This window comes from Galleria mellonella, unplaced genomic scaffold (assembly GCF_026898425.1).
Source record: "Galleria mellonella isolate WM207_F2 unplaced genomic scaffold, CSIRO_AGI_GalMel_v1 utg300, whole genome shotgun sequence".
NCBI classification, from domain to species: domain Eukaryota; kingdom Metazoa; phylum Arthropoda; class Insecta; order Lepidoptera; family Pyralidae; genus Galleria; species Galleria mellonella.
In genome coordinates, this window is record NW_026442068.1 from 4,697,754 (window position 1) to 4,715,362 (window position 17,609).

The following is a 17,609-nucleotide window of genomic DNA, read 5'->3' on the forward strand; positions in this document are numbered from 1 at the left end:
AATTAAATAATTTTGAAAGATGTTGATCAATATTAAATTAACAAAAATCAACAATTAAACATGTAGGAAGTAATAAAAGAAACGAAACCGCGTGGAGGTTGATCTTGCAGTGTATATTGAGGGAAAAGAAGAAGGAGAGAGATTACTAGAATTGAGAACTAGCAGCATTCAGGTTCATTTTTTATGTCTAGGTAAATACCTCTGTTATTTTATATGTCTACATGTGGATTTCACGCATAGAGATAAGTAGATATTATATTATTACTATGAATGTGAAAGTTTTTAAATATATTTTTGTGTGTTTTGTTACTCAATTATGTTTAAAGGATTGAACAGATTTTAATGAAATCTGGAATATGGTTATGATACCCATATTCCATTATATTACATATCAATTTACGCAGGCAAAGGCGCGGGGTAGAGTAATAAGTAGGTAATACCTATATCATCATATCAGCCTTTAACTGTTCACTGTTGAATATAATACATATATTAATAAAATCATACCAGACAAAGGTATACAACAAAAAAAAATACGAAATAAATATGTGTATTACATTTTTATTTATGCTACGTGATTTTTTAATTCAAAATCTTGCTCCTCTAGGCTAATATCATTGTTATATTTTTTTCTTTTATATGAATTTTTCCAAATTTCATAAAAACACACAGTAGCTTGAAATCTGTAGCAAACGAGAAGTGGTACGGATACGTGTGTGATTAATGTCCATGCCCAGACGCCAAAAAATTCCATCTGAAAATATAAAAACGTAGGTACATAATTAATAAATAGCTAAATAATTATCTACGTAATATGGAACTAATTAATATTGTTATAAGGAAGCGTTTTACAAAGTGATGTTCCGAACTTTTTGTCGTGTTTCGACTTATATTTAGGAAAAATATCAAATTTCACGCGATATCTTCACCACTTTTAAACAGTTTTTGTTCAATATATTTGAAATCGATAGAATTTTATTCTTGTTTTAGTTTCATATGTACTTGTTTGCGGAGCAAAATGTATGGGTTAATTACGATTAGGTACTTTTGTACAGCGTACCTGCAGTGGATGAAATTCCGCTCTAGCGTTTTTGACTCGGTTTAGAAGCCATAGAGCAAAATTTCCAACGAGAAGGAAAGTCACTAGTTGGCGTCCTGGGCGGCGGCCTGTTGTTTCTTCACATCTACGAGACCATGCGTCTAATATCAGCAGGGTCTGACAGGAACATTGTATTACTGCACATAGAGGCACTAAAATCCTGCATAACAGAAGTATATTCGTTAAAAAAAAGTAGTAAAAAAGAAGGAATCACCCAGATAATATTTCGCATATGTATGTAAGTAGCTAAGTAGGTATAATATGTATGACATATTTATGTGTTGTTGAAACTGACAGTTTAACGATTACAAGCGTATCTTTAGTTTGTTATTTTATTAAAAAATACTATCACCGCGCCTCGTTATAAGAGGCTTTATACGGTTAGTATGTACTATATATAAGAACCGCAGTCTTTCTACACGTCGTTGGCATCGAGCGTGTATCAAGCTCCTTATTAAAAATTTTACAATTCGCTGTAAGTATAAAATATAATCACCGAGTAGCTCGCCTCTCTACCGAGTATTTATGCACCAGAAAACCAACACCAATAATTTGAAACAAATAGTATAAATAAACGCCGAATTGAGTGACCAGTAGTAAAGCATGTTCTAAAGGCAATGCAGATACAGTTCGTTTTAGTGGGAGCGTGCGTATGCGCTGAAGACATGCACCGGATCCTACTGTCATTAATACAAACAGTATTGTCTCCCAAATATTTATCTGAAAATAAAGATGATAATAAGAATAATGTTGTTGTAAGTGCCGTGGCTTAGTGTTATGCTATACAGTCTTATAAATCCCAAAAGTCCTGACTTCGAATACGGCTGACGCCAAATGAATGATTAAGGTTAAAAACTTATAAATTATTGTCGTATTAATGTATAATTGAATATTGTACAATTGATTGCAAAATGCTTAAAATTTGCTTAGGTAGTTTGCTGTAATGAACTTCAACAAAACCCTAGACAACGAAGCAAAACCATAGACAATGCGCAATTAGCTTTTTTAGTGTACATGTCTTACAGTACGAATATTTATTTAAATAGTTTTCAATATATTTATTGGTATTAGACACGTGATAGATACCTGTAGTAGTGCTAGTTCCACATGTTTTTCCTTTTGAAAAAGACCATTAAAAAGCATAAGACTAACTATGGTGCCAGCTAGTACTACGACTCCCGCAAAAAGCCCCCTATGGGCACTCCCGCAGTCCACTGAGAAATGGTTGTTTGATTTTATACGTTCACAACATTGCTGTACTTCTTTGTTTAAAACTGCATTAGGAGGTCCTTTTAGCCATTTCTGAAACAAAGAAATTTTATTGAAATTTAATGAAGATGATTAAATCTGTCCAATAAAGCGTTTTATAATTTGTACAATAAAAAATTCATAATATTGATTAATGTCATCTCGCATTTGTTTCATCCACCTTTTTTTAAATGGTACAACATTCAAATAAAATTTAGGTTTGAGTATAAAAAAAATGTTTCCCTTATACAGGCGTTTATATTTATTTCTACATAGGTTTACGCTAATTGAAAATTACGTATAGTAATACATTCAGTGCTAAATTTGTTGATGAATAAGCACATAACGTTCCTATTTCTAATTAAGGCGGAGAAGCTGAATAGAACAGATTTGCAAAATAGGATTCAGTAGGATAGAGTGTCTATAACGTTGCTTTTTAAATCTATTTTTAAACACCATAATTACAATTTAGGAAATACTGAGATTTCTTTATATTTATTGAATTGGATTGATCTTTGTTTCTTTTTGTTCTATATTTTAAGACCGTTTATATTGAATTGTGATATCGTTTATTCATATGTAGTACCTACTAATTAAACAAAACAAAAAAAAATAACAAAATAATTTTCAATAAGTCTAAATGTTTAGTTAAAAAGTGTTTGTTGGTTTAACACTTACTGTATACACTTTAAAATTTCGGAAAGGATGTTCGTAACATATAAAATATATGATCAAGCATGAAATATATGATATATAACAAAAAAATATTACATATTATATATAAATAAATTAAATGATGTGAAATATAAATCTGTGACTATAACAATGAAAAAATGATTTTATTAAAATAACTTACTGATCCAGGAACAGTGCATATATCGTTCCATATGACGATGATAATGATGGAACACAAAAGGCTGTACTCCACACCACACGACCTTAAGTAAGGATTGACGCTCCTTATTAATGGTGTAATCATATCAGAGACATTACAGCTCCAATTCTGTTTCTGCATTGACACATTTATGAATTCCATGCCATTTTTTGGATTCTGACCTCTAGGTTTTTCAATAAAAGTTACATTATCCAGTTCATCTGTTATTACTACAGTTTTATATGCCCCGCTTATGTTAGCGTACCGAAAAAGTGTCGGTCTATCATACGCCACAGCGACTATGTCGTCTCTTGTTTCTTGGATAACAACGTTGAACCATTCACATACATTTGTTGCAATCAAATGCATCAATCCAAATTTGTCTATTACTACGCCTCTCATTGGATCCAGGATCTGTAAAATAAAACATATATACTGCAATCCAGGTTACATAAATAATATCTATATTATAAAACTATCTAATAAATATGAATATTAGTAAGCTAAAATTAGAGAAATAAAAAAATAAAATAAAAGCCATGTTCTTATTTAATCTTATGTATAAATTCATGAACGCCACGTTCGGAGACATGACTTATTCTTCAGATGGTAAGTTATTTAGAAAGATTGTACCTAAGTATTATTATAGTATTTATGAGATATAGGACAGTTTAATTCGTAAATTTGAGTAGAATTATTTTACTTGCGTTTCCAATTCTATATCTGTTTCTATACAGCAATGTACAGGAAATATCTACGTATATGGGGCAAATTAGAAACCAGTGCTATTTACACTGGGTTTTGGTAATTATTTTGGATGTTAAAATTAGCTTTTTTTTGATATTCCAGATTAATATCTAATAAATTATTTTTTAAGTAAATAAATACTTGTATTTAAAAGGTAAACCGTACCTAACTAGGTATTAATTAATTTATTTAATGGTAATGCAGAAGAGGCACTTTGATAGTCACGACGTCTTCTGTAATGACTATAGCGCTATTTTTGTCTATAGACGATGATTTCTATTTTTCTTTAGATAGACCGTCAGCTTGTTTGCCATTCTGTTTTATAAAAATATATGTATTAGGTAATTATTACTACCTACATATTTTGTAGTTTGAAATCTCAGAGATGGCAAACTATTTTGATAAACTGTTTATTCATTAGCATGCGGATGTTAACATAAAATATGAATGCACGTGATATATTTATTAGTCTTAACATGATAAACATTTTAGGTACATATGAGTATATAACAAATACATATTTGTTATGCTGAGGCATGTAAGGAATAGTTGTCTTATAAATATACGATTAAAATTTCTTTCCAGGGACGCATAAATTCAGCATAAGCATTTTAAAAATAAAAAAATTTAAAATGCTAATGTTTTGTTTATGCGTACCTAATTATAACGGGCTGTTGTATATTTTATTGAAGTATTTACATATATGGTGTATAAGAAAAATTGGCCATATGAACGCAGCCATACTTTGTTTTATAAATAGAAAGGTATATACCATATATAGCCGTGTGGTCCCAGCATAGAATCGGCCACCCCTTCCTTTCCCGTGGGTGTAGTAAGAGGCGACTAAGGGAGGACGAGGGATGGGCAGCAGCGTCTCTCTTAAAACATCTCCAAAGCCTAACTGCGGTTGCCAATTTGCCTGCTAAGCGTGGCAATTACTGACAAAACTTCCCAAGGGGGAAGCTTATGCGCAAAAGGGGACTGTTAAAGGCTAATATAATGATACCAGATAGAGAAAATTGTTATCTATATTAATATTATAAAGAAGTAAGATTTCATTTTAGTATTTATAATATTTTAATATTTCTATTACCTATAGAAATTTATATTATCAGTGAGTATAATGTGGCAAAACTAGTTATTTTGATTCAAAAACTACTACTGAACTGATTTTGACAAGACTTCTATGGAACCAATCTACAAGTATATTCCTTAAGTAGATAAATAAATGAATTTTCCAAATCGGTTTACAATTGACTGAGTGATGAGGTAACAAACATGATTAAAATTTGTTTACAGGAAAGCATAAATTCAGCATAAACATTTTATAAAATTTTAAAATAATAATGCTTTGTTTATGCATACCTAATTATAACTGGTACATACTGCTGTTTATTTTCCTGTAGTACTTACATATGGTACACAAGATAAAAATGACCATATGAACGCAGCTTTACTTTATTTTTATGAATACAAAGGTATATACCATATAGAGAAAATCGTTATCTTAACGTAATAATATTATAAAAAAGAAAGATTTGATTTTAGTATATTAAAAAAAAATTGTGGAACCAATTTGTAAGTATATCCTTTAAGTAGATAAAAAAAAATTCCAAATCGGTTTGCAACTGAGTTATGAGGTAACAAACATGAAAAAAATGCAACCGAATTGAGAACCTCCTAATTTTTGAATTTGGTTGAAAACGGGCTATTATTTATAACTTATTTTTTTTTTTAAAACATTTGATTTCACAAAATGGCATTAATGCAACCTAAAATATCAAAATTTTGCCAATTAAAGGTAATATAAAATACTAATTTATTTTTCTGTCTATTCGAAATGTCTAGGCGAAACCGAAATGGTATTTAATAATAAATACATAAAGTAATAAGTAAATAAAATACAAAGAAACACAAGTAATTTTTAAGCTTTGGTTTATTATTAAAGGAAAAAAAGACAACAGAAGTTAAAAAGTTAAAATGCAACGATAGGGCCGTCATTCTAGAATGTAAATTTAGCGTTTATATTATACTATAAGCATAGGTGTTTTTAATACTATAAATTTTATACATATTTGTTTTTTTTTTAGATGAAAATGGAATGGTGGTTTGCCTGCGCAATCGGCATGCTCTGACGGGTCACAAGTGATAGATAATAAATGAGCATAAAAAAATATAAATGAGCATAATAGTTGGCCGATTATAACGAGTCCAACAAGAATTAACCACGATAATTTCCTGAGGTGACCACGGGGGGTTGGTTTGGATCTCGTTACTAATAATCCCTTTCTTTTCAATATAAGCACATGTTATTATAATATACATATTATATAGCTAGGTTTTTTGACGGGATCACAGTCTGCCATCAGTTTCATATACGAGTATCCCAAGCTAAGATTTTAAGGCACTTTTGTTTTGTTTTAACGTCTTATTATGGAATTATGACTAAGTAACGATAGACAGATTAAATAAATGATGACGAGTTAGTGGTCTCTTGGCTACTCGTGTTTGTCTATTTAAAAATTACTTTACAAATAAAGTAGGAGACAAATTACATAGTAGTTAGCTTATCTCATTATGCTTTGAGTAAAAATGTTTTAGAAATTTGTTTGTAAGACTAGGTACATACATGTACCAACACTTAATTTATACATATCAATATTTGATTAATATAAGCGGTTAATAAAATAACTTGTGCTTGACATAATTAAAGATTTGCTCCGAAAATGATAGCATTAATCGTGGCACAAAAACACGAGAACAACACAGTGCAAAGACTAGATATTAATTGAAAGAGAAGAAATGTCAACGACCTCATCTGCTTGACTAGAAAAAAACTATTTTCTAGTTAAGAAAACGAAGATCTATTATTATAAAAGTAGATCTTGGGATACTGACCCTAACATATATGATTCACTTAGATTATATAGATAGAGCATCGAGTCTCAAAAACGGGTCAACTTTTTATTAGCTAGTTGTCAAACTAGCTGACTTGTTTTTTTATTAGTGTTCTATATACTTACGCACACAATTTATCTTGACGTATTTATATTTAATTACTTAATAAATAAAATTAGTATTTACGTATTAAAAAGATGCATAAATTATAAGACAAAATAAACATAGAGGTTATAAAAGAACCAGTCATAACTATTTATCATGTAAAATTATATGAAAAACTTGACCTGCTTTTCTTGAAGGATTTGTATGGAGATGGTCGGTACCCCAAATTGACTTATTTTTTAAGTAGCACACGTTACTTTACTAATTGAATTTATAATATTAGCAATAGGAAAAACTTCTTACTTTAGCAAAAAACAAAATATCATACTCACATCTGTATATGAGAAGATAAACACCGTCTGGGCGACCATGAACAGTACGCGAAATGTTGGTTTGATGGCAACAATGATTAGTTGGCAGTCGCCAGTGAGGTCAAAGTATCCACCAAACTGTAGGCACGAATAGATGATGGAGCCCACACTAAACCCAGCCACCCCCATATGAAGATAAAAACTGCCATATCGTGTACGCCTTGCTTTTTCTGTAGACAATAGTTTGACTATTTATTTAAATAGATACCATTATCCTCAATTTTATTGTATGACCAAAGAACTGTTTTACAATAGTCATTTGAAAATAATTAGGTACTTTAATGATTTTAGATTATTTACATACTACATAAAATTTAAAGAAGCGTATGTCTAACACATAAGTATTTAAGTACCGTTTTTATCCTTTTTCGCCATCCTAAGGTGATAAAAAGTGTAAGCAAGGAACGCCATACTGACTACGTATAGATACATTGTGAATACCTGCAATAATAACAAGAAAATATTATCTATACTTATATAAAAAGCACAAGAGTTTGTTTGAACGCGATAATTTCTAAAACTACCAGTTGGATTTGAAAAATTTCTCTTTTCATTTGATAAGGTCATTTCTTGAAGTAGGTTATTAGTTATTCAACGTTATGATACGAGCACGCGCAGCTACGGGCCACAGCTAGTTAGCAGTAAAAAAGTTAAGTGAATTGATTTTGAAGCATCAGTTTTTAAATCTATTTCTGAATCTAAATTTTCAATTTCACACATATTGCTTAGCGAAATCGTTAAATAAGTACATATGAGTATCTTTGTCAATTACACGTCTATTTTGATCATTCTATCTGTTATCGACAGGCGGGAAAAATCTTAAATAATAATTCTAAAGTGAAATATTACTTACTGACTAATAAACATAATAATAAAAATAATACTTACATCAGATGTAATGTTTGTGTTAAGTTCATTTTGTATAGTGCTGGTCACAGGGAACGCTACTCCTAAAACTATTAATAATTTCGCATAAAACGCTGATAATACTACTGTCATTGACTCGCTGAAACAACATGAAATATAGAACTAATTATTGAAATTGCATAAACTGCAAATATGATTCAGATGAGTAACGACTTTCGTTAGTTTGTTAAATACATTGTGGTAGGGCTAAATCGATAATGTTTGTATTGAAAGATAAAAAATTAGATTATGTAGATTATAATTAAAATATCTAAAAGTGATGACAATTGACACAACCATTTTCATGCTTATTAAAAAGTTTTTGATTTGATGAAATGATACTTGTAAGAAAATAAATAAAGATCATCGAAATGATGGATTGGTTGTGTAAATGTTATGTTACGGATCATGAAGAAATTATTTCTTTTAAATATAAATTGGAGAAGAAAATGGATGAACCTTATTTAAAGCTACGAAAAAAATATTATGTCAGTAGAAATTATGATTAAAGAAATAAAACGAATGTTTAAATATTGTAATAAAACTTACTCTCCCTGTGAGAGTGCTCGTCTTGAAGGCGGCCGTGGCGGGATGTCATCGATGCTGGAGGAAGTGCTAGCAGGTAGAATGACGCTCAATCGTGGCAGTGAATGCGGAGATTGTTCACTGGAAAAATTTATATTACAAATAGGTATAGTTCATAGGCATATTTAAATAATTATGCTACAATAACGTAATATTGGTATTAAGTCCGCCAAATATGCATATATCCACTCTGTGCGTTAGTTTAAATAAATAAAAAGAAATAAATAATGACTGTTTCGTGTTTAAACTTAATATCTATACATAATGATTATTGTACTGTTGAAAATATGTATATTCTTTATTAGAACAGCAATGCCATGTTTTATTTTTTTTATTGTAGAATAATAAGTTGAAATCAAATTATTTACAAAATTTTGGGAAACTTTTATTGTAACTATTTTATGAATAGGCTATGTAATGTAAATGGCTTCTGTTGACCTTGCTACAAATTAATTTAATTGTAGTTATATATTAGGTACTGATAATATGCTGTACTGTAAAGTGTGCTACATGTATACTTATAATCCCTTTTTCTCAGACATAGTAGGTACACAGTATGAAAATAGTTTGTAAGATTACCTTAATCAAAAAATAAGTTGGTTGTAGGTAACTAACTAATCTACATTCAATTATTTCTACTGAGTTCTAAACAAAAAGCTATTTTAAAATTGTTGTTCGTTTGTAGATAGGCAATCTAATGATTTATTTACTGGTCTCAATTAGGGCGAAAAACATTTAATAATTCTATATTAATTGTGTAATCAGATGCACACCTATAGACATTGTTTAAGTTACTTTTTTTATTAAATTACAAATCGTTACAAATATTTGCATTGAAAGTATTGCATAACATTTATTTATTTTGTAAAATATATACTTAATAGTCTTTCTGTATGCTCAGTAGGATTAGAATAGGATTAATTACTTATCTGGATTAATTTGACATTAGTCATACATCATTTTGTTATTTTCCATGCACTCCTGTATAAGGATAATTTGTAACAGCAACTTATTTTTATTTTCATTCCAATTCAATAACAACTTAGATTGAAACAACTATGAAAAATTATAGAGTAAAGCAACTGATGATATAATATTACAGCGGAGCGAAGTTGTTTTGTTTTAGTGAACGTTTATCGACTAATAGTGGGTTTTAATGAAGCGCTCGTCGGACTCACCTTTCATCCTCAGGCACGGAGAGTAGCGGCTCAGACCTCTCCCGCCAATCACGTCGCTCCTTCACCGTATTTTGATTAGATTTATCTTTATTTTTCATTTTTAAGAATATTCTTAACTCTATTTAACTATTCGTATAAATCACCCGATTAAAATTCAAATGAACAATATGATTGCATCATCAGCTCATTATAAAATCCTTGCTAATAAATGAAAACTATAATGTAGGTATATAGATTGTAAAACCATTTGTTAAATCTTCAGTATAAGCACACAGTGTCGATAGTCGTGGTGCAAACCATGGACTGTGCGCTAAGGCCCCTCTGAAGTGAGTAATACTGGCGTGTGTAAATAATTAGTTATAATTTGTGACAGAGGTAATATAATATGTAGGTTAAGCATGTGAAAGACAACCCTATTAAAATAATTGAATTATGAATAAATGGAATGGTACTTGTAATATTATGTTTAATAAGATTTTTAATATATTTATGTTATTTTATTAAAAGGTTTTTGGATGTTGCTGTGAAATAAAAAATGTATTTATTTGAAAATATATGTCAACAACGCGAAAGTTTAAAATTAATATATACTAAATTTTATCATGTATAAGCTATTATAATATTAAAAATATAAATTAAATATAAATAAAAATATTAAAAATAATTATTTTAATTAACACTTGATACATATTAAAATACATAAATAAAATTCTTTCTTTCTTACATACTTATACTTTAATTTGAAAGATAAAGCATTATAAATATTTAATTGGGCTTATTCGTAATATCAGTTTTAATTCCACACAGATTTACACAAGTTCACATAATATACAATATTTATAGAACAGTTTTGTCTCTTTTAAATAGACTGTAACATTAAGTTAAAAAGCTCAAAGTGAAACTAAAAAAAACATATTTTTAAATTACAATTAAATGAAAAATCAAGGAATGATTCCTTAGCATAAAGTAGGGGCCTTTTATTTTTATAATGTCTTCTTTATGATTTACGATTGATCTTTAGTGAAACAGAGTTCAATCACGTTGAAATATTTATGTTCTTACGTGTTCACTGTAACACAGCCGCGAGTATGCGTCATATTGATTAGATAGTCATATCACACTAGGTAATAAATTATTTCACCTTGTAACAATGACAACAACGGAAGCTTTTTAGGATCTCTTTTTTATTTAACAACAATGACTAGGCACACGTTATTTATCTATTAATATATCAGATTGAGAAAGAGAATTTTGTAATAATAATAATAATAATCTCAGTAGATAATAATAAAATATGTACCTAATCTCCGTTTCAACACTACCATTTGTAAAATTTTTTAGCTCTGAAGATTTTGAGGTTAATCATGTAAATACGACTATTTTAAGTGTATGAAAATAAAATTTTCATTATAGGTAAATAACTATTTGACAAAAATTTAATTTTGACGCTTCTTGGCTAATAACTTAATTAAAAAAAAATTTGAATAATAAAATATTTTAGATTTATTCGTTCATCTTTTACCCCTGTCACAATTACTACGGGTTCGGTCATGCTTTGTCGTGTTTTACTCCCTCTTACTTTTGTGACAGAAGTCCAAATATATTTTATTTCCGTTTGCAAGATTAAGATTGACGGACTTTTGAACAAACTTTCAATTCCCGTGGTACTCCTTCAAGGGAATTTTCGAAAATTATTTTTGAAGAGGCGCCTACGCATTTTCTGTGGGATAAAAATATAAAAAAGATAGTCAGCTAACCGTAACTGTAATGTGTTGTTGATGCGTCATTTTTTCATACTGAATGTTGAAGAGGATAATAAATGTTTAGTATAGGGAGGAAATCTATAGGTTTTATATTAAATAATTTTCTGATAATAATTTTATTGTCAAAAAATTTTGAATGAATTTAATTTGTATTTTTGTTTTAATTTTTATTATTTTTATTATTTATTAGTAACCTTTTATTGATTTCTTTTTCAATTTTTGTTCCTTCTGAATTAATTAAAATACCTGTGTAACTTTTATAACTCTTTAAATATCATTATTCATGTAAAACTATTGAATAGGGTTGTATAAAATTTGGTACATAGTTATGTTATACCCTAACTTAACACAAAGGATACTTTAAGTTCACGCGGGCGGAGCCGCGTATTACAGTTAGTTATCTATATATATTACGATATTATTTCTAAATACTTTATTTTTTTAGGATACTCTTTTTTTTATAACACAGGGGGCAAACGAGCATGCGGCTCACCTGATGGTAAGTGACTACCGCCGCCCATACTTATACCTAAAATGGTATACACATTGACGGCCCATCTAATGGAAAGTTATAATTGTCGGCTATAGACAAGAACAACACCATAAACAATACAAGATATCCTATTTTACCCATGGTACCTCTCTTGTGTTACCATTCCTGACGACTACTATATTATGTCTCCATATCCTAAGTCGTATGGTCCGGTATAGAATAGGTCACCCCCTCCTTTCCCATGGGTGTAATAAGATGTGACTAAGGGATCTTATGGTGCAGTGTCCTCAGGAATGGCAACGCATGGGGGGTATCATGGGCGAAACAGTATACTCTGTTATGTCCATGGTACTGCTCATGTCTATAGACGACGGCTACCACTTTCCATCAGGTGGGCAGCTTGTTTGCCATTCTAAGTTGTATAAAAAAAAGAGATAGATTCCTTTTAAAACATCACGAAAAGCCAAACTACGGTTGCCAACCCACCTGCCACATGTGGTAATTATTGGTAAATATCATGGCAATCCCCATATGGGGGAAGCTATGTTCAGGGGTGGACGCTTAATGGCTATTACAACAACAACCTTGTAATAGTACCTAGTAGGTTCGTGGATTTAAAATGGTGGAAAATTCAAAATGGAGTTGTAAAAGTTTCTTATAAGGTTTACAAGTTGTAAGGTTTGCAATAATCTTGTTTGTGATAGAAAGATAATATCTTTCTTCAGTAAAATATTGCAGCGCGCAAAAAGTAATATCAGAATCAAGAAAAAGAGGATTTATTTATCGTTGCAGTAAATCTGCATCGGCGGTCAGAAACTTGTCCTCACGGGTAATTAGCGCCGAAGGTGTCACTTTCAGGCGGCCTTACTAACGAGCCACATATACCGACCGTCTCTCGTCGCCTGCACTCCTCGTCTCCTATGCGATTAATTAGACGTCCAATTCCAAACGGTTTTAACCCTAGACCACTAACCTTCCAGAGTACCCTATTAAAACTAACCATTCGTCGTTTCGACGAACATGTTTTTAACGTGGTATTTTTAGGTGAATTATGCTGTTTTTTATCTAAATTCTTCTGAACAATTAAATAACATAGGTTACATTTACAAATAAAAGTACAAAAAATAAAGTAATGAGAAATATTTATTCAAACTTAACATTTTTAGTAAGGCACTTGGTTTTCATGAGATCAAAAAAACGTTATTCTTTGGAAAATTAACAAAAATATTTAAACAAAAAAAAATCATATTCTTCTCTTAAGTACTTATAGAACGAGATCTTAGTAATATAAAAAAATATATAAAAGCTATTTTTTGTCTGCGCAACTAGTGCAGAAATCAATCTTATGTTCACCGCAGATTGCGATGCTGCACTGTGAGCAAATGGACTTTGTCATACGCCGTTTCTTATAGGAACATATACCGCAAATTTTCCTTTTTCTTATATTATGACCTGTCGATACAGACTCATTTCTCGACGTTGACTGCACTTTGTCACGATCACCACCTTCAACATCAGTACCAATCCCTAATACATTTTGTATTTTCGTTTTTGTGTGCGTGGGCATTGTGGGCATTTGCAGTCGTGTTTCGAGCCACGGTTTTACAAGTTGGGAATGCAATTCTTTCATATAATTACAACGGCTCATTATCTTTTGTACCAGAGTTGACACATTATGGCAGTAAATTATGTAGCTATTGATACAAGCGATATTTAGCATGTCGTAGAAGATGCACATGGGCCACCGATTAGTTTTTCTGTTGCAAGTCATCACCGAACACATCTGGTCAAAAGTGTCCACACCACCTTTTGTGCTGTTGTAAAATTCAATCAAATTTGGCTTATGTGTCTCGGGATTCACTGTACCTTCTTCATCGCAGGAAGATAGCACGTAGACCATTTTTGACGGCTTCGGCTTGTACGAAAGAAGCGTAAGCGGACCATTATAGCAAAACATGGAGGTATTTACATTCCTTGAGCGACTATTTTTTATCTCTTCAGGAATTTCTCTTTTATTGGATCGTAATGTACCCACAATTGTCAGTCTATAAGGCTCCAGAAGTAATTGTTTCGCCAAGGGTATCGACGTAAACCAATTATCCATGGTTACGTTTCTGTTCGTACCATGGATGCTTCGTGTAAGTTCCTTTACAAAGTATTCTCCCAAAGGCAAGCCTCCAGTATCAGTGCCTTTTCCAAGATATGGAGCACAGTCGATCATATATTTAGTGCCGCTATCACAAAGCATTTCTAATTTGAGGCCATACTTTGCAGGCTTGTTCGGAATATACATTCTGAATTTACATCTCCCACGAAATGCCAACAGTTGCTCATCAATTGTGACGTTGCTTCCAGCCTCATAGTTATCTCGACACTTAGTTATAAGCATTTCCCATATCTCTCTTATCGGTGTAAAAGGATCATCTTTCTGTCGTTGTAATCGAAACGTTTTGTCGTCGAATCGAAGACATCGGAAAAGGAAAGCAAATCGTTCTTTACTCATACATGAGACGTATCTTGTACCAGAATACTCAGTGTTGAAGAGTTCTTCGAGGGATAAATGGTTGTCTTTGAGAGCTGCAGTCAAAACTAGAATGCCGATAAGGGCTTTGATTTCTTCGTTACACGTATTATTCTGCGTGGAAGATACTTGGTCATAGTTTTCTTTTTTGACACCAATTTCTTCATTCGTCCACTTCACTATGATGTCCACTATCTCATCTGTAAAGAACTGGCTGAACAACACCAGTGGATCCACAATACCCCTAACAGCTCGAGTTGGTCCTCTAGCAACCCGAATAATATTTATAGTAATAATATTTATATATGACGGTTTTTACCACGGATATTACTTTGTGTCAATGTCAATATGTTAGTATTTGAACTTGAATTTTCTTGACCTAAATCAAGTGGTGTTTGTGACGTCGATGTAGACGGCTCAGGAATGTTTAGTGAGCTATCTTCGCGATCTGACGACTCGTCTTGAGCATCACTTTCCACATAATCATCTTCTAAATTATCTTCATTTTCACTGCATGAATCCTCCGGTATGCTCGTATCATCCTCTTCTAACAGTAAACGAGTAATATTTTCTTCCGATAGTGGTTGTTTTGAAGCCATCACAAAGAAAACTGCGAAATAAAATATTCAATTTAAATATGAAAAGTGACACAAACACTAACCATTCGTCGAAACGACGACTAAATATTGAATATCTCAAAAACTTTAAAACTTACCTGCCGCACACAACCGCTTTCTGAAAGAGCACGAGAGGCACTGAGTTGACAAGTCGCGACACGATCACTGGCGCCCGCTTTAAAAAGAGATAGCCTATTTTGTGTCGCGTATTCGTCGATTTGACGAAGGTTAGTTGTCCAGGGTTAAATACAAACCCTTTTAAAAATATTAATGATAATGAATTATGTTTTTTTTTATACCACTGAGGTGACAAACAAGCATACGGCCCACCTGATGGAAAGTAGCTACCGTAGCCTATGAACACCTGCAATACCAGAGGTATTACGCGAGCGTTGCCGACCCTGAAGAAACCTCTTTACCCCTCTTTTGAAGAACCCCATGCTGTAGTCTCTTGGGAAAATCTCGGCAGGGAGCTCATTCCACAACCTGAGTGTTCGTAATATTAATTTAATATCCAGTACTATCCGAAGGGGAATTCAAGACATTCCAGAACTGCTGTGCATGCGTGAGATGAGTTATGACAGTAGAGTAAATAGTATTACGTTAGGTACCTTTTGTCAATATATGTAAAATAGTATAATTTTATCATACCAACCTTTAACTGTCTACTGCTATCTGCGTGGGTATAGAAATACCCATGCAGATAGCCTTTGTATAGAGTCCCCATCTAGTTTAATAAGTTTTTAGTTTCAAAATTATATTTATGTATAAAATACTTATATTTTTTAAATACTTACCGACTATTGCGAATTTTCCGTTCCAAAGCCCTGGTGCCTGGTCTACGGGGAAGATAGCGATACGAGGTATGGTCGTAGCGCCCTCTAGATGTTGAAGCTTTGAATATGTTTGCTTCGCCTGGCCTGTTAAATTTCATTGTATGTTTAATCAGTGTATTCTCTTGAATAAAGTTACTTTTTATGTTCAAGTTATTTTGGATAAAGTAAAGCTATCACTCAAGAAATGGCGAAGTGGTAATATTTTTTTTATTTTATATAAATATAAAGTGCAAAATATAGAGGTTGAGATATGATTCTATCTTCGAATACTTGGACCACTGTTAACTCTTGGATGAACTGACCTTTATTAATATGAAACCAACACGAGAGTGGACTTTATTGATTGCAAAAATAATTAACAATTTCAGTTTGTAATTAATGAAGGTATTGCAAAAGATACATGTGATTTGACAATCTTCTCCTTTTAGAAATCACTTCTAAATATTATATATACTGGAAGGAGCAAAAAAGCTGTCAATCTTACTAACGAAAAATTATCACCGCCACATGTAGAGATGAATAATACAAAATACTTTTTTTGTGTTACTAGTTTTAGAATTTATATAAAAGTCGAACCTTGCACTTTCATTTTCATCATTTGAATCCTAATAAGTATTATTCAAACTTTATGGAATGCTATTGAAATTGACTGTTTTTATAGGAAAAAATATAGGTCTTAGAACCTATTTTTTTTATTAATATTATAAACTAACTTTGTCTTACTTTTTGCATAAATTTATTGCTATTTATTATCGCTTCTACTATTTATTGAAATTATTATAATTAGTAATTATCGAAATCTACATTAATAATTGTATAATTTTTATTTACTTACGAGTATAATGTGTTTGTTTAATATACTCACCATTCTTCGTCCTCTTGAATAATGTCTTCCATGTTTAATTGAAATATTTGTATTGACGGATTTAGATTTCTCATCTCTTTTTCGCACAATTAATTTCTCAACAATAAGGTACCACTAGATCTTGTGAACTCGTCACAGCAATAATGCGGCATCCGACATAATATTCTCTTATCTATGACCGTCGCAGGCTTTGGATAGTCTCAGATAAATGTTGATGTAATCCAAATCATGGCCAAGGTGTTGAGTAGATTGTTACTTCGTTAATATTTGATATAATTAAATAATCCAGTGTACAATTAATATCTGCCAATTGATGTTATGACTCTACGAGATGGAATATCGGCCGACTTCTATAGTGTGAAATTTGAAAAACTGAATAGATATGGTGGGTAATTTTGTAATAAAATATTTAAATATGAAATAATGTTGATCATGGATTATTATTAATTAGCTCTCCGAAATTTTATCTGTTTCAACAGGATAAAAACAACCTATGCTGGAAT

General features: G+C 31.3%; 2 protein-coding genes across 4 annotated transcripts; both read right to left on the reverse strand.

Annotated features, from left to right (window-relative positions):
- Positions 1-541: 541 nt before the first annotated feature.
- LOC113523502 (proton channel OtopLc-like) lies at positions 542-17,220 on the reverse strand. 3 transcript variants are annotated; one of them, XM_031907551.2, is made up of 11 exons: positions 17,107-17,220; positions 16,203-16,325; positions 8,798-8,914; positions 8,231-8,348; positions 7,696-7,783; positions 7,304-7,512; positions 3,204-3,635; positions 2,186-2,401; positions 1,596-1,819; positions 1,061-1,259; positions 542-754 (listed from the first exon to the last, which is right to left on the reverse strand). In XM_031907551.2, exons 1-11 carry the CDS (start codon positions 17,178-17,180, stop codon positions 566-568), a joined length of 1,989 nt encoding a protein of 662 aa, XP_031763411.2. In that variant the 5' UTR covers positions 17,181-17,220; the 3' UTR covers positions 542-565. The 3 variants fall into 3 exon arrangements, with proteins under 3 accessions (XP_031763411.2, XP_031763412.2, XP_052751620.1); XM_031907552.2 differs by lacking the exons at positions 16,203-16,325; positions 17,107-17,220 and adding an exon at positions 10,012-10,350; XM_052895660.1 differs by lacking the exons at positions 16,203-16,325; positions 17,107-17,220 and adding an exon at positions 9,413-9,710.
- Positions 13,410-15,627, reverse strand: LOC113513878 (piggyBac transposable element-derived protein 4-like). Its single transcript, XM_052895661.1, has 2 exons — positions 15,504-15,627; positions 13,410-15,398 (listed from the first exon to the last, which is right to left on the reverse strand). Exon 2 carries the CDS (start codon positions 14,768-14,770, stop codon positions 13,574-13,576), a length of 1,197 nt encoding a protein of 398 aa, XP_052751621.1. The 5' UTR covers positions 14,771-15,398; positions 15,504-15,627; the 3' UTR covers positions 13,410-13,573.
- Positions 17,221-17,609: the final 389 nt, after the last annotated feature.